This window comes from Saccoglossus kowalevskii, chromosome 1 (assembly GCF_978046115.1).
Source record: "Saccoglossus kowalevskii chromosome 1, keSacKowa6.1, whole genome shotgun sequence".
Taxonomy (NCBI): domain Eukaryota; kingdom Metazoa; phylum Hemichordata; class Enteropneusta; family Harrimaniidae; genus Saccoglossus; species Saccoglossus kowalevskii.
Genome location: NC_140641.1, coordinates 18,138,239 through 18,162,789, shown reverse-complemented (window position 1 = coordinate 18,162,789; position 24,551 = coordinate 18,138,239). Strand labels below are relative to the sequence as shown.

The window sequence follows — 24,551 nt, the reverse complement described above, 5'->3', positions numbered from 1 at the left end:
CGCCACTGTCCGCCATGCTTGCTATCAGCAAGTACTCAATGAACGTACACACTCCACACATTTCACCACACTTGAAACGTAGTTACTCTTAAACCCAAGTATGAAGTATCCTTAAAACGACATTGTTTTACAATTAGAAACATGATCTTTAAACTATGTAATTAAAAAAATAGTGTGAAGATGATGTGTTTTTGTCCTGTTCCCGGCAATTCATTGATCAATTACAATTACAAACGTCACATATACAGGTTATGCACAATAAATTGCATATATTAATAGACACAATTTCACGAGTGTATTAAAGAGTGTTATTGGGGGTTAATTATGTCATTGACTTGATGACTTGTGGTATAAAATGTGGTATAAACAATACACAATTATTTGATTCTAAATGTCCTGCATTGTTGACAGGCAGCCATTGTATAGCTATCATGCAGGAGTCAGTGTAGTGTACTAACCATATGCGAAATTTCTGAGGTAGCAAAGTTCAAACAACATAAACAAAATATCAATGTTTGATTGTCATATGCATGAGGTAAAAAAATGTACAAAGGTCGAACACTTCTACCAAGACTTCATCCTGCTTTAATAAAAGTATTTTGGTTCTTTTCACAGTTGCGGTATTACCAGGACAGTGAGCTCAGAATATGAACTTACAAAGAGTTTATCTGTGCTATACTGTCAAGCAGTATTATGCTGAATAGTAGGCAAAAGATGATGGTTTGCGAAAAAAGTAAGAAGAATATTACTGAGTCAAGTATTTTCAAACAGAATATGCAGACACACACCAATGACAAGCCTTTTCGTTGTGAGAAATGTGAGAAAACCTTCACCTATTCAAGGAGTCTCAAACGACATATGCAATTACATAACAATGTGAAGCCTTATCATTGTGAACAATGTGAAAAGAGTTTTACCCAATCATGTTATCTCAAATATCATATACGAACACATACCAATGAGAAGCCCTACCACTGTGAACAATGTGAAAAGAGTTTTACCAGATCAAGTCATCTCAAACGGCATATACGAACACATACCAATGAGAAGCCTTATCATTGTGAACAATGTGAAAAGAGTTTTACCACATCAAATGGTCTCAAAGATCATATACGAACACATACCAATGAGAAGCCTTACCATTGTGAACAATGTGAAAAGAGTTTTACCACATCAAGTCATCTCAAACGGCATATACGAACACATTCCAATGAGAAGCCCTACCATTGTGAACAATGTGAAAAGAGTTTTACCACATCAAGTCATCTCAAATATCATATACGAACACATACCAATGAGAAGCCTTACCATTGTGAACAATGTGAAAAGTGTTTTACCACATCAAGTCATCTCAAACGGCATATACGAACACATTCCAATGAGAAGCCCTACCATTGTGAACAATGTGAAAAGAGTTTTACCACATCAAGTCATCTCAAATATCATATACGAACACATTCCAATGAGAAGCCCTACCATTGTGAACAATGTGAAAAGAGTTTTACCACATCAAGTCATCTCAAATATCATATACGAACACATACCAATGAGAAGCCTTACCATTGTGAACAATGTGAAAAGAGTTTTACCACATCAAGTAATCTCAAACGGCATATACGAACACATACCAATGAGAAGCCTTATTATTGTGAACAATGTGAAAAGAGTTTTAACACATCAAGTCACCTCAAACAGCATATACGAACACATACCAATGAGAAGCCTTATCATTGTGAGCAATGTGAAAAGTGTTTTACCCAATCAATTCATCTAAAATATCATATGCGAACACACAGCAATGAGAAGCCTTATCATTGTGAACAATGTGAAAAGAGTTTTAACACATCAAGTCACCTCAAACAGCATATACGAACACATACCAATGAGAAGTCTTATCATTGTGAGCAATGTGAAAAGTGTTTTACCCAATCAATTCATCTAAAATATCATATGCGAACACACAGCAATGAGAAGCCTTATCATTGTGAACAATGTGAAAAGAGTTTTAACACATCAAGTCACCTCAAACAGCATATACGAACACATACCAATGAGAAGCCTTATCATTGTGAGCAATGTGAAAAGTGTTTTACCCAATCAATTCATCTAAAATATCATATACGAACACATACCAATGTGAAGCCTTATCATTGTGAGCAATGTGAAAAGTGTTTTACCCAATCAATTCATCTAAAATATCATATACGAACACATACCAATGAGAAGCCCTACCATTGTGAACAATGTGAAAAGAGTTTTACCACATCAAGTCATCTCAAACGGCATATACGAACACATACCAATGAGAGGCCTTATCATTGTGAGCAATGTGAAAAAAGTTATACCAGATCAAGTGATCTTAAACGGCATATACGAACACATACCAATGAGAAGCCTTACCATTGTGAACAATGTGAAAAGAGTTTTACCACATCAAGTCATCTCAAACGGCATATACGAACACATACCAATGAGAGGCCTTATCATTGTGAGCAATGTGAAAAAAGTTATACCAGATCAAGTGATCTTAAACGGCATATACGAACACATACCAATGAGAAGCCTTACCATTGTGAGCAATGTGAAAAGAGTTTTACCCAATCAAGTCATCTCAAACAGCATATACGAACACATACCAATGAGAAGCTTTACCACTGTAAGCAATGTGAAAAGAGTTTCACCACATCAAGTCACTTATCTCATGAAAGAACCTTATTAAATATTCATACAGAGAAGAAATATACATATAGGTGGAAATCCATAAATGGTGAAAATCAGTTCACTGTCACACTCAACAGACAAAATGAGAGTTCAAATGTGGAAGAACAGAAACGATTGTTTATTATGCATACTGGGTTCATTGTTGAGAAAAGAATTCACAAACACATAGAAGAATTCAGATTGTACAGCCACAGGGTTGATAAGTGCTGAATAAGTTCATTGAATAATACATTACATTTTGCATGCTGGGTTCAGACAAAGTAGAAGAATTCAGGCTATATTGCTACAGGGTTTAAGTTTTTCGATTTAACAATCAGTGTGTAGAGAGAAATGTGAACAATTTACTATTAATTTCTAAAAAAAAACAAGCCATGCATGGCACAGTCCCCGGTAGTTATCGAATTTAAGATATATGGTTTTGTTTATAGTAATATAGCTGTAATATAGCCGTGTCAGGAATATGATTATGATGATTGTTTAACATTAAAATGATTGACATTTGTATCTGATTGTCAAATGAGTACTTGTCCATATTGAGAGATCTTGCTCTGGAACAGCATTAATTAAAACAAAATCAGCCATTTTGAATACATTGTATATATCCATAACATCATGTATAATGAATATCAAAAATTGATCAGTCAAACATAATCAGTCAAAGCAAGTCAGAGATATGGCTCTAGAAGCCCATTCATAAAAACAAAATAGCCGCCAGTCGGCCATTTTGAATCCGACCTGAAAATAAAATGACGTGCATCAGAAACCTGTAATGTCTAATGTACGTACCAAGTTTGAACGAAATCCATCCAGAAATGCGTGATATTGGATGATTTGTTAGCACAAAAATGGCCACAATTTGGTCATTTTGAATAGGATCGTCAAACCAATATATCTGTATATCTATGACATGTTGTATAATGAATAATTAAAATTTGAACATAATCAGTCAAAGCAAGTCAGAGATATAGCACTGGAACCAAATTCATTAATAAAATGGCTGCAAGACTGCAAATCTTGAATCAGAACGTGAAACAAATTGATGTGCATATGTATAATATTATGCATGATTTATGTGTGAAGTTTTATTGTGATTGGTCCAGGCATGTCTAAGATACAAGTCTGGACACACAAGGGTACTAAATAATGAAAGAATGAAATATTCTTGAAACAACATTATGTTGAATAACATTGTTTTACAATGACAAAGTTTGTAAAATAGAGAGAAGCTGCATCATTAAGAGAATTGGAATCAGAATCTAATGTTGACTAAATAACGATGAGAATTGGAAAGTTTCAGTTTGGTGTTAACACATTTCATTGCGAAACAAATAATACATTTATAAATGAATATTAGATGTGGTTGATTTTGATTCGTGGTTAGTGGTTTTAAATGTGCTCCTAGGCTCGGGTAAGCTTGCTACTACCAAACAGATGCTTTTGGAAGTCACCCATACATTGTAATTATTTTTTGTGGTTATGGCAAATGCTAACTAACATATACTATAAACATTACACACACCAATGAATGATGAACTCAATGTAAACTCCACTGTGTCCCATTTATTGCAAGACAATCTATTCTCTTTCCTATGAGAATTTGGATAACGTTATTACTATCCCCCTCATGGTGTTAAACCACATCCACAAGGACAAAACCAACAAATACGTGTATACAGTATTCGGCAAACTAAACCATACATTGGAAGTTCAAAATAAACAAGCCATGCATGGCACAGTCCCCGTTAGTTATCAAATTTAAAATATATAGTTTTGTTTATAGTAATATAGCTGGAATATAACCATGTCAGGAATATGATTTTTTAACATTAAAATGATTGACATTTGTATCTGATCGTCAAAAAAGTACTTGTCCATATTGAGAGATGTTGCTCTGGAACAGCATTCAAAATCAGCCATTTTGAATACATGTATATATATAACATGATGTATAACGAATATATAAAATTTGAATATAATCAGTCAAAGCATTTAAGAGATATGGCTCTAGAAGCCCAATCATTAAAACAAAATGGCCACCAGACAGCTATTTTGTATCCGATCTGAAAAATAAATGATGTGCATCAGGAACCTGTAATGTCTAACATATGTACCAAGTTTGAATGAAATCCATCCATAAATGATTGATATTTGATGATTTTTTAGCACAAAAATGGCCACCATTTGGCCATTTTGAATAGGATCGTCAAACCAATATATCTGTCTATCTATGACAAGATGTATAATGAATATTTAAAATTTGAACATAATCAGTGAAAGCAAGTCAGAGATATTGTCTAATGTATATACCAAGTTTGAACAAAATCCATCTGTAAACAGCCGAGAAATACTTGATTTTGATGATTTTTTAGCACAAAAATGGCCGCCATTCGGCCATCTTGAATCAGATTGTAAAACAAAATGATGTGCATCAAGGTCCTATAATGTCTACCCGGTAATGTATATACCAAGTTTGAACAAAATCCATCTGTAAACAGCCGCGAAATACTTGATTTTGATGATTTTTTAGCACAAAAATGTCCACCATTCGGCCATCTTGAATCAGATCGTGAAACAAATTGATGTGCATATGTATACTATCATGTATGATGTATGTGTGAAGTTTGATTGTGATTGGTCCAGGCATTTCTAAGATACAGGTAGGGACGCACGCACATACACACAGAGGTCAAAACATAAGTCCCCGTTTTCGGACTGCGTCCGAACGGGGACTAACAAAAATGTACTATTGATGGATACATGTATATTATAATAATCATGTAAATATTCAGTTTAAAATTGACAAGACTTGTAAAAAAATGCATTATAAACAAAATATTTGTCTATGAGGTAGCAGGAATTTACAATACAGTACTACACTGTTCAAGGTATCAAGTTATATTGCAGTATTACCCACATGCAAAGCAATAGCAGCAAAACAAACATCTCACAATCCAAGTTTCAATTCTATGTATAAATCGCATATGATGCAGTGACTGTAGCAATTCAAATAAAGCATACAATGAATAAAAGAAAAATATTTTTTTTAATCACAAACTGTGCTGCTACATGAAATGCGCTTCTACCAATTTAAGTCATGTGACCCATTGTTCAGACTGCATGTTTATTTTTGTGAATCCAAATACAGGCCTCGGACGTTTCCAAGAACCTTGATCACAAACAAACCATTAACATCCTCGTAGCCATCTTGTCGTTAACGCCACACTTTCTCATGGCATATATACCATTGTAGGATTAATACTAAACTCAAAACTAGATTAAATCCTTAAATTTTGCCAATGTCGGTGATTCAGACCATTTTTTATTTAAAACAAACACACATCTAGTCTCAGAGTGCCAGGCTATGTAGCTTGATTCATGGTTAAGTTCATTTATGTTAATTACATGCTAAAGTAGAATACACATTTTATTTCATTATAAAAACTCAAATACCTATCTTTTAGTTCATAGACACTGAAAGTTTACAAAGCTAATCAAAACATTATTCAAACTTCCTGTAAAGCAGACTCAAATCTGATGCATTTGTGGCCATTTTACTGAAAACCATTTGGCTATTGTGTAGGCTATTACTCCATAGCTATGATCGTGATGCTTCTACTTAAGTTTGGATTTATTCAACCTAGAAACAGTCACATCTAAAGAAAAATACTCTCTATGAACCATCATACACATAAAAAATCAAAAACATTTTTACTGTATTCTAACAGAGAAAAACAATGTAAACATCAGTTATATCATTACAAAATAAAATGTCTGTCTCAAGGATTTTTGGAAAAATAAAGGCGACAGGTGTAAAACTATCAATGATTAATCACGATTAAAAGAAATGGACACTTTATTATGCACAAAATAAAAAAAAACACCAATGTGTGCCAATAAAAAAACACTTCAAATGAGTCAGACAGCTTTTCAAATGAGAACAGACTACAAATTGTAGAAACAACCACCACAATTATTTACAATACTGAGATTTCTAAAATATTCACCCTGGAATATACCCTCACATTTCATTCAAATTCAAAGAATACACTTCCATTGGCTATGGAAGCCATTTGGTAATGTAATGACAATTACCCATGATTCTTTGCAAGTTTTATCATTCATTGACGATTTGTCACCGCGCAACGTTGTGATTGGTCAAGTTGTTTTCAATAATTTTTTGAAATTGATAAAGGTTTATTAATATTTGATATATATAAACATTCCTGCATACATGAAATTCAATGTACATATCTCAAAAATTGTTTTAAAATGAAATATTAAAGCGTTACACACTTAAAAATTGTGTGTAGACGTACAAATAGTATTTTACATGTATTTTAGTCACATGAGACGTGACAAGTAATGACAACTGTAAAACATTAAATAATGCAAAGCATATAGCAATCATAACTAAGGTCAATGTTGCAACTAGCAATCATTTCAAAATACGCATTTTTTTGTTAAATCATACACCAAGTGATGAAAAGAGTGAAAATTAAAAAACATTTGCGTGATTGGATATGATTAGATACTTCATCGAACTGTTGAAGACGAGAAAGAAACGCATTAGAATTCAGGAAAGAGCAGCAGGTACAATAAATGACTTCATGAAATTGTATGATCGATGAAATTAAAATCGAAATCAAAGTTAAATAAATTATTATACACGGCATTTTGGAAAGCCATGAATGTTTTTACAGGGGAATTTATAAAAATGGTTTGGAAACATCAACCCCTGGAAAACCCTTACGCTACATTCAAATCAGAAAGTATTTTTTATTTTAATAAAGAAAACTTTTGGTATTACCCACAAGTCCTTGCATCTTTATTTATTTATGCATATCCATTAAATATATTCAATGCTTCATAGTAATTACATGCAAATATATATTTTGTATATTATTAAGTATTATTATACATGGAGCTCCATAACAATAGAATTTACCATTCCGTCAGAAAAATCACTCAAACTTTTCAATATTTGGGGTAGCTATATTTACACGACATTTTCCATTGCCATTTTGGGCGGCTATCAATACATTAGGAAAAAGATTATAAGGTTAAAAAAATGTTTTACATACAAAGCAATGGTAGTATTTTGCATCGCAAAACAGGCTCGTCTCTCCTTCATCCAGATAATTTCAGATATGTCACCACAGAGAAACAACACATTTTGCAAACTATGTTGATGGTACATGTACATGATCTGCGGATGAATGGCAATATAAGCTACAAATACAACGTGTTACCATTGTAACGAGTATAAAATATAACATAGTACAAGTATTACACAGTCTAATGTTGCCATGACAATCACTCTAAACCTATATGTGTGTGGAAGGGGGTCAAATTATCTGATGCAGTCTTTCATCATTGAATGTGTAATACAAGACCATTGGTGCACTGGCCACAGACGCTGCCATCCATTGTAGCAGCGATTTTAATTGGACATCACCTCCAAATGCACTACATCCCCAATTACCAGTTGCGATTGGCCTTCTACCATTCAAGTCAGGGTAACCAACCATATCATCATTAGTGGCCAATCTTATACCCTCCTCTTTGATTTGATTCTAAATGTCCAACATGGTAGACAGGCAACCATATTTGTTTTAGGTTTAGGTCTGCTGTCATCAGAAATGACTGAGAGCGGCGCTGTTTATATAGGGGAATGGATGTTGTAATCTACCAACCTTCAACATAAATAACTTCTTCTTGAAAAGCACTTGTCTAATAGCTTGGATTCTTGTTATGTAGGTAGTTTCCGTGGACCTCTGCCAGATATGTTCATTTATTGACGCTATTTCCAATATTCCAAACAAAAACGTAGGTGATTCCATTTAATCTGTTTCAGTTACTTCTTTAAACCATGTAACTTACATAGCTCATCCAACCAAAAGCCACACTCATTTTATGAAAAAAAGCCAGAGTATAGCTAACTTCAAACACTTCTACCAAGTCTTCATGCAGTGTAGTGTACTAACCATATGCGAAATTTCTGAGGTAGCAATGCTCAAACAACGTTAACAAAATATCAATATTTGATTGTCATAAGCAAGTGGTAAGAAAATGTACAAAGGTCAAATAATTCTACCAAGTTTTCATCCTGCTTTAATAAATGTATGTGTGTTTTTCGCTGTTGCAGTATTACCAAGACAGTGAGCTCAGAATATAAAATTACGAAGTGTTTACCTGTGCTATACTGTCAAGCAGTAATATGCTGAATAGTAGGCTAAAGATGGTGGTTTGCGAAAAAGTAAGAAGAATGTTACTGAGTCAGGTATCAAGTCAACACACACCAATGGCAAGCCTTTTCATTGCGAGAAATGTACAAAAACCTTCACCTCATCAAGTCATCTCAAACGACTTGTACAAACACATACCAATGTGAAGCCTTATCATTGTGAACAGTATGAGAACAGTGTAACAAATAGTGTGTGGAGTGAAATGTGAACAATTTACTAATAATTTCTGAAAATGGCTGTCTGTATTTCTTAAAGCACATTAGTTTCGAGAAATACTGATATATGTTGAGGTATAGTCGTTAGCATGTTTCTCTATCTTTCTAACTATATCTCTATTCGTATGTCAGTTTTTATGTCATTAAACAGGCAACTGGAATATATAATTTTTGGTGTTACTTCAATTTTGTGAACAAATAGGCAATATATTGTTGAAAAAATGAATAATTTCCACTAAGTTAAAGTAGGATGTTACTCTGGATAATTCAAATTCAAAAAATAAAAAATAAACACGGCAATTTATATACAACTCCTATAAATATTATGAATATATATCTAACAAATGTTTTCCAGGATTAATACATTAATCATTTCTGAACTTTGAGCTAGTCAAGTCCCAAGGTTTGGAATTCAGATGTCAAAAGCAGAGTTCATTCTCAGTTATTGAAATATGAATATATTATTTATTTCTGAACTTTGAACTTGCTCAAGTCCCTATGTTTGGAAGTTTAGATGCTAAAAACAGTTCTTTCTCAATTATTGAAATATGAATACATCGCTCATTTCTGAGTTTAGAGCATGGCCAAATGCTAAAGTGTGTAATTTTAGATGCTAAAAAAGTTTTTTTATCAAATATTGTTGACCAAAGGGCGTTCAAACCACGTCTCTCGAATTGGTAGTCATTACCTATAATCCCTACTCTATAGGGGTTTGGTTGTGATATTTATATAAACATAGATGTTTCAAAAATACATCGTTCCGTGATATGCTCGACAATGCACTAAATAGAGCCTATTGCGTTTATGCAAATACACCGTTCACTGACAGCAATGTGACGAAACAGTGTGTGAATTTATTTCATTATACTGTTGTAGTATAAGTCGCTGAAGTCGTTTCCGACCTCGTGGATTTCACAGGATATTGAATACAAATACATGTATACAGTATTCAGAAAAGCTTATCCAGAGTTATGGGAACCAGAACTAGAAATTGGTAGAAGGTTGTGAATGGATGGTGATGCCAGACTTTGGTAGTGAGAGGATTCGTTGAACATGAAGTTCAAAGGATCCTCTCACTAAGTGTACGTGGTTGTCGATGTAGATCCATAGACTTGGCCACAATTTGTCAATGTCAACAACGTTTGGATGTGACCCACAGTAGACAGTGGTTATTTAACGTTGCCTTTCGATGATCAATGAGCGCTTTGCACCAACTATACGATGGCACTGTTACGCATGCGTTGTGGAATACCTGAGAACAAATAGAAGCGTATGCACTGCGTGCACGAAAGCCACGAAAGACTTTGAAACTATACAGCGCCACCAATTTCTGTTCTCTGCACTATGTGGCCAGAGAGGAAATAGAAGTGAAAAACAAATACTACTAATGGATAAATATCATCTTCAGTTTGAAATTGACAAGACTAGCAGGTAGTAGGAATTTATACAATACTGCACTGTTCAAGTTATCAAGTTATATTGCATTATTAAGTATATGCAAATTAATTACTACATAATTCTCGCAATCAGTGTTTGAATTGTGTAAAACCATATGGAACCCATATAGAACACAACACAGTGCGACGATCGTGGCAATATTAAGGTAATTTCCATTGTAGATTTATCTTTATCATACGGTGGTTATTAAGTTTATAAAATCAACATAGATAATTTGTGAATGAATATAATGGTGTTGTGTATTTGGGTGTAGTCTAACCCAAGCATGCTTTGCACATAAGTAATTTATTTTATAATATGAAAACGTTTTGTAAACATAATTAAAAAATCGACGATGAAAAATCAAATCAAATCAAACTTCCAGAATAGAGTATATGCCAGGCCAATAATATAACAATCTTTTTACTGCGTGTAAAAAGGTTTTATTATAGGCCTTTGTGTTGATTTCATTTCCACGTGTATCCGTAAATATTAATTACTTTGTAGACGCAAAGGAAAGAGGGAATATTCAGAAATTCAAAAATACACAAAAAACAAATTGATCCTCATTTCATATCGTCAGATTAGAACTTATTCTCAGAAATATTATCGGAAGGAGAAGGGAGTTACATGTAATGGCCTGTAATGCTCGCAGTATCATGATGGCCAAACCAAAACGAAGTTATCATCATATTAGTCTGTAGAGGGCGATGATGTCAGTGACTCCATTTTGACGAAACCATGTGATTTGCTTTTAAGTGGACCAATTTTCACTGTCTTTGTCATTGATTTTCAAGTATTCATCCGTCACTAACGTCCGATTTTCAATCGTAAGTATGCTGTCAACATTTTAGTCGATAAAGGGGTCATATCGTATTTGAAGTTTTGAAACATTTTCTGACGGAGTAATAAGACAATGACCTCTGTGACGTGACCTCGGCTTTGCAACAGTCACCGTGAAGTAGTGCACGCTTTTATCCGTTATAAGATCATTTCAGAAATAATTATGCTCGGTTTACACGCTCTAAGACGGTATCTACATTTCTGAAATTAGTAACTCATAACAAAACAAGCAATACTTCACGCGTGACTGTCGCTGTTCAGCTCGTGTAGACTAGAGGGCAGAGGGCGACGATCTATTCACGTGGTTGGTTACTGAATTGAGTCAATACATGGACGACTATGGGGCGAATCCAATATGCTCGGATGCAGTACCTTATCGTCGCTCAATATAATGCAAATTATAGAATCGACACAGTTTGATAATGTAATGCAAGCATATCTTATTACATTTATTCATCAACACCTCAAAAACCCCAACTCTCTAAATTGGTGTGGTTATGCTCCAGTCAATGTCAATCCCCACCCTCCCCACCTCTTTAGTGGGGGATTTGGAAACTATTGTTGTAAAATTTTCCAAATGCCCCACCTCCTGCGGCAAGAAGGATAGGCAAATCACCACCCAAAACAAAGCCCCCACCCTCAACCTTGGGGAACGCCACTGTCCGCCATGCTTGCTATCAGCAAGTACTCAATGAACGTACACACTCCACACATTTCACCACACTTGAAACGTAGTTACTCTTAAACCCAAGTATGAAGTATCCTTAAAACGACATTGTTTTACAATTAGAAACATGATCTTTAAACTATGTAATTAAAAAAATAGTGTGAAGATGATGTGTTTTTGTCCTGTTCCCGGCAATTCATTGATCAATTACAATTACAAACGTCACATATACAGGTTATGCACAATAAATTGCATATATTAATAGACACAATTTCACGAGTGTATTAAAGAGTGTTATTGGGGGTTAATTATGTCATTGACTTGATGACTTGTGGTATAAAATGTGGTATAAACAACACACTATGATTTGATTCTAAATGTCCTGCATGGTTGACAGGCAGCCATAGTATAGCTATCATGCAGGAGTCAGTGTAGTGTACTAACCATATGCGAAATTTCTGAGGTAGCAAAGTTCAAACAACATAAACAAAATATCAATGTTTGATTGTCATATGCATGAGGTAAAAAAATGTACAAAGGTCGAACACTTCTACCAAGACTTCATCCTGCTTTAATAAAAGTATTTTGGTTCTTTTCACAGTTGCGGTATTACCAGGACAGTGAGCTCAGAATATGAACTTACAAAGAGTTTATCTGTGCTATACTGTCAAGCAGTATTATGCTGAATAGTAGACAAAAGATGATGGCTTGCGAAAAAAGTAAGAAGAATATTACTGAGTCAAGTATTTTCAAACAGAATATGCAGACACACACCAATGACAAGCCTTTTCGTTGTGAGAAATGTAAGAAAACCTTCACCTATTCAAGGAGTCTCAAACGACATATGCAATTACATAACAATGTGAAGCCTTATCATTGTGAGCAATGTGAAAAGAGTTTTACCACATCAAATGGTCTCAAATATCATATACGAACACATACCAATGAGAGGCCTTATCATTGTGAACAATGTGAAAAGAGTTTTACCACATCAAGTCATCTCAAACGGCATATACGAACACATACCAATGAGAGGCCTTATCATTGTGAGCAATGTGAAAAAAGTTATACCAGATCAAGTGATCTTAAACGGCATATACGAACACATACCAATGAGAAGCCTTACCATTGTGAACAATGTGAAAAGAGTTTTACCACATCAAGTCATCTCAAACGGCATATACGAACACATACCAATGAGAAGCCTTACCATTGTGAACAATGTGAAAAGAGTTTTACCACATCAAGTCATCTCAAATGGCATATACGAACACATTCCAATGAGAAGCCCTACCATTGTGAACAATGTGAAAAGAGTTTTACCACATCAAGTCATCTCAAATATCATATACGAACACATCCCAATGAGAAGCCTTATCATTGTGAGCAATGTGAAAAGAGTTTTACCCAATCAAGTCATCTCAAACAGCATATACGAACACATACCAATGAGAAGCCTTACTACTGTGAGCAATGTGAAAAGAGTTTCACCACATCAAGTCACTTATCTCATGAAAGAACCTTATTAAATATTCATACAGAGAAGAAATATACATATAGGTGGAAATCCATAAATGGTGAAAATCAGTTCACTGTCACACTCAACAGACAAAATGAGAGTTCAAATGTGGAAGAACAGAAACGATTGTTTATTATGCATACTGGGTTCATTGTTGAGAAAAGAATTCACAAACACATAGAAGAATTCAGATTGTACAGCCACAGGGTTGATAAGTGCTGAATAAGTTCATTGAAATAATACATTACATTTTGCATGCTGGGTTCAGACAAAGTAGAAGAATTCAGGCTATATTGCTACAGGGTTTAAGTTTTTCGATTTAACAATCAGTGTGTAGAGAGAAATGTGAACAATTTACTATTAATTTCTAAAAAAAAACAAGCCATGCATGGCACAGTCCCCGGTAGTTATCGAATTTAAGATATATGGTTTTGTTTATAGTAATATAGCTGTAATATAGCCGTGTCAGGAATATGATTATGATGATTGTTTAACATTAAAATGATTGACATTTGTATCTGATTGTCAAATGAGTACTTGTCCATATTGAGAGATCTTGCTCTGGAACAGCATTAATTAAAACAAAATCAGCCATTTTGAATACATTGTATATATCCATAACATCATGTATAATGAATATCAAAAATTGATCAGTCAAACATAATCAGTCAAAGCAAGTCAGAGATATGGCTCTAGAAGCCCATTCATAAAAACAAAATAGCCGCCAGTCGGCCATTTTGAATCCGACCGACCGAATAGGATCGTCAAACCAATATATCTGTATATCTATGACATGTTGTATAATGAATAATTAAAATTTGAACATAATCAGTCAAAGCAAGTCAGAGATATAGCACTGGAACCAAATTCATTAATAAAATGGCTGCAAGACTGCAAATCTTGAATCAGAACGTGAAACAAATTGATGTGCATATGTATAATATTATGCATGATTTATGTGTGAAGTTTTATTGTGATTGGTCCAGGCATGTCTAAGATACAAGTCTGGACACACAAGGGTACTAAATAATGAAAGAATGAAATATTCTTGAAACAACATTATGTTGAATAACATTGTTTTACAATGACAAAGTTTGTAAAATAGAGAGAAGCTGCATCATTAAGAGAATTGAAATCAGAATCTAATGTTGACTAAATAACGATGAGAATTGGAAAGTTTCAGTTTGGTGTTAACAAATTTCATTGCGAAACAAATAATACATTTATAAATGAATATTAGATGTGGTTGATTTTGATTTGTGGTTAGTGGTTTTAAATGTGCTCCTAGGCTCGGGTAAGCTTGCTACTACCACACAGATGCTTTTGGAAGTCACCCATACATTGTAATTATTTTTTGTGGTTATGGCAGATGCTAACTAACATATACTATAAACATTACACACACTAATGAATGATGAACTCAATGTAAACTCCACTGTGTCCCATTTATTGCAAGACAATCTATTCTCTTTCCTATGGGAATTTGGATAACGTTATTACTATCCCCCTCATGGTGTTAAACCACATCCACAAGGACAAAACCAACAAATACGTGTATACAGTATTCGGCAAACTAAACCATACATTGGAAGTTCAAAATAAACAAGCCATGCATGGCACAGTCCCCGTTAGTTATCAAATTTAAAATATATAGTTTTGTTTATAGTAATATAGCTGGAATATAACCATGTCAGGAATATGATTTTTTAACATTAAAATGATTGACATTTGTATCTGATCGTCAAAAAAGTACTTGTCCATATTGAGAGATGTTGCTCTGGAACAGCATTCAAAATCAGCCATTTTGAATACATGTATATATATAACATGATGTATAACGAATATATAAAATTTGAATATAATCAGTCAAAGCATTTAAGAGATATGGCTCTAGAAGCCCAATCATTAAAACAAAATGGCCACCAGACAGCTATTTTGAATCCGATCTGAAAAATAAATGATGTGCATCAGGAACCTGTAATGTCTAACATATGTACCAAGTTTGAATGAAATCCATCCATAAATGATTGATATTTGATGATTTTTTAGCACAAAAATGGCCACCATTTGGCCATTTTGAATAGGATCGTCAAACCAATATATCTGTCTATCTATGACAAGATGTATAATGAATATTTAAAATTTGAACATAATCAGTGAAAGCAAGTCAGAGATATTGTCTAATGTATATACCAAGTTTGAACAAAATCCATCTGTAAACAGCCGAGAAATACTTGATTTTGATGATTTTTTAGCACAAAAATGGCCGCCATTCGGCCATCTTGAATCAGATTGTAAAACAAAATGATGTGCATCAAGGTCCTATAATGTCTACCCGGTAATGTATATACCAAGTTTGAACAAAATCCATCTGTAAACAGCCGCGAAATACTTGATTTTGATGATTTTTTAGCACAAAAATGTCCACCATTCGGCCATCTTGAATCAGATCGTGAAACAAATTGATGTGCATATGTATACTATCATGTATGATGTATGTGTGAAGTTTGATTGTGATTGGTCCAGGCATTTCTAAGATACAGGTAGGGACGCACGCACGTACACACGGAGGTCAAAACATAAGTCCCCGTTTTCGGACTGCGTCCGAACGGGGACTAACAAAAATGTACTATTGATGGATACATGTATATTATAATAATCATGTAAATCTTCAGTTTAAAATTGACAAGACTTGTAAAAAAATGCATTATAAACAAAATATTTGTCTATGAGGTAGCAGGAATTTACAATACAGTACTACAGTGTTCAAGGTATCAAGTTATATTGCAGTATTACCCACATGCAAAGCAATAGCAGCAAAACAAACATCTCACAATCCAAGTTTCAATTCTATGTATAAATGGCATATGATGCAGTGACTGTAGCAATTCAAATAAAGCATACAATGAATAAAAGAAAAATATTTTTTTTAATCACAAACTGTGCTGCTACATGAAATGCGCTTCTACCAATTTAAGTCATGTGACCCATTGTTCAGACTGCATGTTTATTTTTGTGAATCCAAATACAGGCCTCGGACGTTTCCAAGAACCTTGATCACAAACAAACCATTAACATCCTCGTAGCCATCTTGTCGTTAACGCCACACTTTCTCATGGCATATATACCATTGTAGGATTAATACTAAACTCAAAACTAGATTAAATCCTTAAATTTTGCCAATGTCGGTGATTCAGACCATTTTTTATTTAAAACAAACACACATCTAGTCTCAGAGTGCCAGGCTATGTAGCTTGATTCATGGTTAAGTTCATTTATGTTAATTACATGCTAAAGTAGAATACACATTTTATTTCATTATAAAAACTCAAATACCTATCTTTTAGTTCATAGACACTGAAAGTTTACAAAGCTAATCAAAACATTATTCAAACTTCCTGTAAAGCAGACTCAAATCTGATGCATTTGTGGCCATTTTACTGAAAACCATTTGGCTATTGTGTAGGCTATTACTCCATAGCTATGATCGTGATGCTTCTACTTAAGTTTGGATTTATTCAACCTAGAAACAGTCACATCTAAAGAAAAATACTCTCTATGAACCATCATACACATAAAAAATCAAAAACATTTTTACTGTATTCTAACAGAGAAAAACAATGTAAACATCAGTAAACCACAATTATTTACAATACTGAGATTTCTAAAATATTCACCCTGGAATATACCCTCACATTTCATTCAAATTCAAAGAATACACTTCCATTGGCTATGGAAGCCATTTGGTATTGTAATGACAATTACCCATGATTCTTTGCAAGTTTTATCATTCATTGACGATTTGTCACCGCGCAACGTTGTGATTGGTCAAGTTGTTTTCAATAATTTTTTGAAATTGATAAAGGTTTATTAATATTTGATATATATAAACATTCCTGCATACATGAAATTCAATGTACATATCTCAAAAATTGTTTTAAAATGAAATATTAAAGCGTTACACACTTAAAAATTGTGTGTAGACGTACAAATAGTATTTTACATGTATTTTAGTCACATGAGACGTGACAAGTAATGACAACTGTAAAACATTAAATAATGCAAAGCATATAGCAATCATAACTAAGGTCAATGTTGCAACTAGCAATCATTTCAAAATACGCATTTTTTTGTTAAATCATACACCAAGTGATGAAAAGAGTGAAAATTAAAAAACATTTGCGTGATTGGATATGATTAGATACTTCATCGAACTGTTGAAGACGAGAAAGAAACGCATTAGAATTCAGGAAAGAGCAGCAGGTACAATAAATGACTTCATGAAATTGTATGATCGATGAAATTAAAATCGAAATCAAAGTTAAATAAATTATTATACACGGCATTTTGGAAAGCCATGAATGTTTTTACAGGGGAATTTATAAAAATGGTTTGGAAACATCAACCCCTGGAAAACCCTTACGCTACATTCAAATCAGAAAGTATTTTTTATTTTAATAAAGAAAACTTTTGGTATTACCCACAAGTCCTTGCATCTTTATTTATTTATGCATATCCATTAAATATATTCAATACTTCATAGTAATTACATGCAAATATATATTTTGTATATTATTAAGTATTATTATACATGGAGCTCCGTAACAATAGAATTTACCATTCCGTCAGAAAAATCACTCAAACTTTTCAATATTTGGGGTAGCTATATTTACACGACATTTTCCATTGCCATTTTGGGCGGCTATCAATACATTAGGAAAAAGATTATAAGGTTAAAAAAATGTTTTACATACAAAGCAATGGTAGTATTTTGCATCGCAAAACAGGCTCGTCTCTCCTTCATCCAGTTAATTTCAGATATGTCACCACAGAGAAACAAGACATTTTGCAAACTATGTTGATGGTACATGTACATGATCTGCGGATGGATGGCAATATAAGCTACAAATACAACGTGTTACCATTGTAACGAGTATAAAATATAACATAGTACAAGTATTACACAGTCTAATGTTGCCATGACAATCACTCTAAACCTATATGTGTGTGGAAGGGGGTCAAATTACCTGATGCAGTCTTTCATCATTGAATATGTAATACAAGACCATTGGTGCACTGGCCACAGACGCTGCCATCCATTGTAGCAGCGATTTTAATTGGACATCACCTCCAAATGCACTACATCCCCAATTACCAGTTGCGATTGGCCTTCTACCATTCAAGTCAGGGTAACCAACCATATCATCATTAGTGGCCAATCTTATACCCTCCTCTTTGATTTGATTCTAAATGTCCAACATGGTAGACAGGCAACCATATTTGTTTTAGGTTTAGGTCTGCTGTCATCAGAAATGACTGAGAGCGGCGCTGTTTATATAAGGGAATGGATGTTGTAATCTACCAACCTTCAACATAAATAACTTCTTCTTGAAAAGCACTTGTCTAATAGCTTGGATTCTTGTTATGTAGGTAGTTTCCGTGGACCTCTGCCAGATATGTTCATTTATTGACGCTATTTCCAATATTCCAAACAAAAACGTAGGTGATTCCATTTAATCTGTTTCAGTTACTTCTTTCAACCATGTAACTTACATAGCTCATCCAACCAAAAGCCACACTCATTTTATGAAAAAAAAGCCAGAGTATAGCTAACTTCAAACACTTCTACCAAGTCTTCATGCAGTGTAGTGTACTAACCATATGCGAAATTTCTGAGGTAGCAATGCTCAAACAACGTTAACAAAATATCAATATTTGATTGTCATAAGCAAGTGGTAAGAAAATGTACAAAGGTCAAATACTTCTACCAAGTTTTCGTCCTGCTTTAATAAATGTATGTGTGTTTTTCGCTGTTGCAGTATTACCAAGACAGTGAGCTCAGAATATAAAATTACGAAGTGTTTACCTGTGCTATACTGTCAAGCAGTAATATGCTGAATAGTAGGCTAAAGATGGTGGTTTGCGAAAAAGTAAGAAGAATGTTACTGAGTCAGGTATCAAGTCAACACACACCAATGGCAAGCCTTTTCATTGCGAGAAATGTACAAAAACCTTCACCTCATCAAGTCATCTCAAACGACTTGTACAAACACATACCAATGTGAAGCCTTATCATTGTGAACAGTATGAGAACAGTGTAACAAATAGTGTGTGGAGTGAAATGTGAACAATTTACTAATAATTTCTGAAAATGGCTGTCTGTATTTCTTAAAGCACATTAGTTTCGAGAAATACTGATATATGTTGAGGTATAGTCGTTAGCATGTTTCTCTATCTTTCTAACTATATCTCTATTCGTATGTCAGTTTTTATGTCATTAAACAGGCAACTGGAATATATAATTTTTGGTGTTACTTCAATTTTGTGAACAAATAGGCAATATATTGTTGAAAAAATGAATAATTTCCACTAAGTTAAAGTAGGATGTTACTCTGGATAATTCAAATTCAAAAAAAAATAAACACGGCAATTTATATACAACTCCTATAAATATTATGAATATATATCTAACAAATGTTTTCCAGGATTAATACATTAATCATTTCTGAACTTTGAGCTAGTCAAGTCCCAAGGTTTGGAATTCAGATGTCAAAAGCAGAGTTCATTCTCAGTTATTGAAATATGAATATATTATTTATTTCTGAACTTTGAACTTGCTCAAGTCCCTATGTTTGGAAGTTTAGATGCTAAAAACAGTTCTTTCTCAATTATTGAAATATGAATACATCGCTCATTTCTGAGTTTAGAGCATGGCCAAATGCTAAAGTTTGTAATTTTAGATGCTAAAAAAGTTTTTTTATCAAATATTGTTGACCAAAGGGCGTTCAAACCACGTCTCTCGAATTGGTAGTCATTACCTATAATCCCTACTCTATAGGGGTTTGGTTGTGATATTTATATAAACATAGATGTTTCAAAAATACATCGTTCCGTGATATGCTCGACAATGCACTAAATAGAGCCTATTGCGTTTATGCAAATACACCGTTCACTGACAGCAATGTGACGAAACAGTGTGTGAATTTATTTCATTATACTGTTGTAGTATAAGTCGCTGAAGTCGTTTCCGACCTCGTGGATTTCACAGGATATTGAATACAAATACATGTATACAGTATTCAGAAAAGCTTATCCAGAGTTATGGGAACCAGAACTAGAAATTGGTAGAAGGTTGTGAATGGATGGTGATGCCAGACTTTGGTAGTGAGAGGATTCGTTGAACATGAAGTTCAAAGGATCCTCTCACTAAGTGTACGTGGTTGTCGATGTAGATCCATAGACTTGGCCACAATTTGTCAATGTCAACAACGTTTGGATGTGACCCACAGTAGACAGTGGTTATTTAACGTTACCTTTCGATGATCAATGAGCGCTTTGCACCAACTATACGATGGCACTGTTACGCATGCGTTGTGGAATACCTGAGAACAAATAGAAGCGTATGCACTGCGTGCACGAAAGCCACGAAAGACTTTGAAACTATACAGCGCCACCAATTTCTGTTCTCTGCACTATGTGGCCAGAGAGGAAATAGAAGTGAAAAACAAATACTACTAATGGATAAATATCATCTTCAGTTTGAAATTGACAAGACTAGCAGGTAGTAGGAATTTATACAATACTGCACTGTTCAAGTTATCAAGTTATATTGCATTATTAAGTATATGCAAATTAATTACTACATAATTCTCGCAATCAGTGTTTGAATTATGTGTAAAACCATATGGAACCCATATAGAACACAACACAGTGCGACGATTGTGGCAATATTAAGGTAATTTCCATTGTAGATTTATCTTTATCATACGGTGGTTATTAAGTTTATAAAATCAACATAGATAATTTGTGAATGAATATAATGGTGTTGTGTATTTGGGTGTAGTCTAACCCAAGCATGCTTTGCACATAAGTAATTTATTTTATAATATGAAAACGTTTTGTAAACATAATTAAAAAATCGACGATGAAAAATCAAATCAAATCAAACTTCCAGAATAGAGTATATGCCAGGCCAATAATATAACATTCTTTTTACTGCGTGTAAAAAGGTTTTATTATAGGCCTTTGTGTTGATTTCATTTCCACGTGTATCCGTAAATATTAATTACTTTGTAGACGCAAAGGAAAGAGGGAATATTCAGAAATTCAAAAATACACAAAAAACAAATTGATCCTCATTTCATATCGTCAGATTAGAACTTATTCTCAGAAATATTATCGGAAGGAGAAGGGAGTTACATGTAATGGCCTGTAATGCTCGTAGTATCATGATGGCCAAATCAAAACGAAGTTATCATCATATTAGTCTGTAGAGGGCGATGATGTCAGTGACTCCATTTTGACGAAACCATGTGATTTGCTTTTAAGTGGACCAATTTTCACTGTCTTTGTCATTGATTTTCAAGTATTCATCCGTCACTAACGTCCGATTTTCAATCGTAAGTATGCTGTCAACATTTTAGTCGATAAAGGGGTCATATCGTATTTGAAGTTTTGAAACATTTTCTGACGGAGTAATAAGCCAATGACCTCTGTGACGTGACCTCGGCTTTGCAACAGTCACCGTGAAGTAGTGCACGCTTTTATCCGTTATAAGATCATTTCAGAAATAATTATGCTCGGTTTACACGCTCTAAGACGGTATCTACATTTCTGAAATTAGTAACTCGTAACAAAACAAGCACTACTTCACGCGTGACTGTCGCTGTTCAGCTCGTGTAGACTAGAGGGCAGAGGGCGACGATCTATTCACGTGGTTGGTTACTGAATTGAGTCAATACATGGACGACTATGGGGCGAATCCAATATGCTCGGATGCAGTACCTTATCGTCGCTCAATATAATGCAAATTATAGAATCGACACAGTTTGATAATGTAATGCAAGCATATCTTATTACATTTATTCATCAACACCTCAAAAACCCCAACTCTCTAAATTGGTGTGGTTATGCTCCAGTCAATGTCAATCCCCACCCTCCCCACCTCTTTAGTGGGGGATTTGGAAACTATTGTTGTAAAATTTTCCGAATGCCCCACCTCCTGCGGCAAGAAGGATAGGCAAATCACCACCCAAAACAAAGCCCCCACCCTCAACCTTGGGGAACGCCACTGTCCGCCATGCTTGCTATCAGCAAGTACTCAATGAACGTACACACTCCACACATTTCACCACACTTGAAGCGTAGTTACTCTTAAACCCAAGTATGAAGTATCCTTAAAACGACATTGTTTTACAATTAGAAACATGATCTTTAAACTATGTAATTAAAAAAATAGTGTGAAGATGATGTGTTTTTGTCCTGTTCCCGGCAATTCATTGATCAATTACAATTACAAACGTCACATATACAGGTTATGCACAATAAATTGCATATATTAATAGACACAATTTCACGAGTGTATTAAAGAGTGTTATTGGGGGTTAATTATGTCATTGACTTGATGACTTGTGGTATAAAATGTGGTATAAACAATACACAATTATTTGATTCTAAATGTCCTGCATTGTTGACAGGCAGCCATTGTATAGCTATCATGCAGGAGTCAGTGTAGTGTACTAACCATATGCGAAATTTCTGAGGTAGCAAAGTTCAAACAACATAAACAAAATATCAATGTTTGATTGTCATATGCATGAGGTAAAAAAATGTACAAAGGTCGAACACTTCTACCAAGACTTCATCCTGCTTTAATAAAAGTATTTTGGTTCTTTTCACAGTTGCGGTATTACCAGGACAGTGAGCTCAGAATATGAACTTACAAAGAGTTTATCTGTGCTATACTGTCAAGCAGTGTTATGCTGAATAGTAGGCTAAAGATGATGGTTTGCGCAAAAAGTAAGAAGAATGTTACCGAGTCAAGTATTTTCAAACAGAGTATGCAGACACACACCAATGACAAGCCTTTTCATTGTGAGAAATGTAAGAAAACCTTCACCTATTCAAGTCATCTCAAACGACATATGCGAACACATACCAATGAGAAGCCTTATCATTGTGAGCAATGTGAAAAGAGTTTTACCACATTAAGTCATCTCAAATATCATATACGAACACATACCAATGAGAAGCCGTATCATTGTGAACAATGTGAAAAGAGTTTTACCCAATCAATTCATCTAAAATATCATATACGAACACATACCAATGAGAAGCCGTATCATTGTGAGCAATGTGAAAAGTGTTTTACCCAATCAAGTCATCTGAAATATCATATACGAACACATACCAATGAGAAGCCGTATCATTGTGAGCAATGTGAAAAGTGTTTTACCACATCAAGTAATCTCAAACGGCATATACGAACACATACCAATGAGAAGCCGTACCATTGTGAGCAATGTGAAAAGAGTTATACCACATCAAGTGGTCTCAAATATCATATACGAACACATACCAATGAGAAGCCTTATCATTGTGAGCAATGTGAAAAAAGTTATACCAGATCAAGTGATCTTAAACGGCATATACGAACACATACCAATGAGAGGCCTTATCATTGTGAGCAATGTGAAAAAAGTTATACCAGATCAAGTGATCTTAAACGGCATATACGAACACATACCAATGACAAGCCCTACCATTGTGAACAATGTGAAAAGAGTTTTACCCAATCAAGTCATCTCAAACAGCATATACGAACACATACCAATGAGAAGCTTTACCACTGTAAGCAATGTGAAAAGAGTTTCACCACATCAAGTCACTTATCTCATGAAAGAACCTTATTAAATATTCATACAGAGAAGAAATATACATATAGGTGGAAATCCATAAATGGTGAAAATCAGTTCACTGTCACACTCAACAGACAAAATGAGAGTTCAAATGTGGAAGAACAGAAACGATTGTTTATTATGCATACTGGATTCATTGTTGAGAAAAGAATTCACAAACACATAGAAGAATTCAGATTGTACAGCCACAGGGTTGATAAGTGCTGA

General features: G+C 34.3%; 1 protein-coding gene across 1 annotated transcript; it reads left to right on the top strand.

Annotated features, from left to right (window-relative positions):
- Window positions 1–858: 858 nt before the first annotated feature.
- On the top strand, window positions 859–24,551 carry LOC144361259 (uncharacterized). Its single transcript, XM_085496575.1, has 3 exons — window positions 859–2,924; window positions 12,804–13,862; window positions 23,402–24,551. The coding sequence occupies exons 1-3, from the start codon at window positions 859–861 to the stop codon at window positions 24,549–24,551; spliced, it is 4,275 nt and encodes a 1,424-aa protein (XP_085352701.1).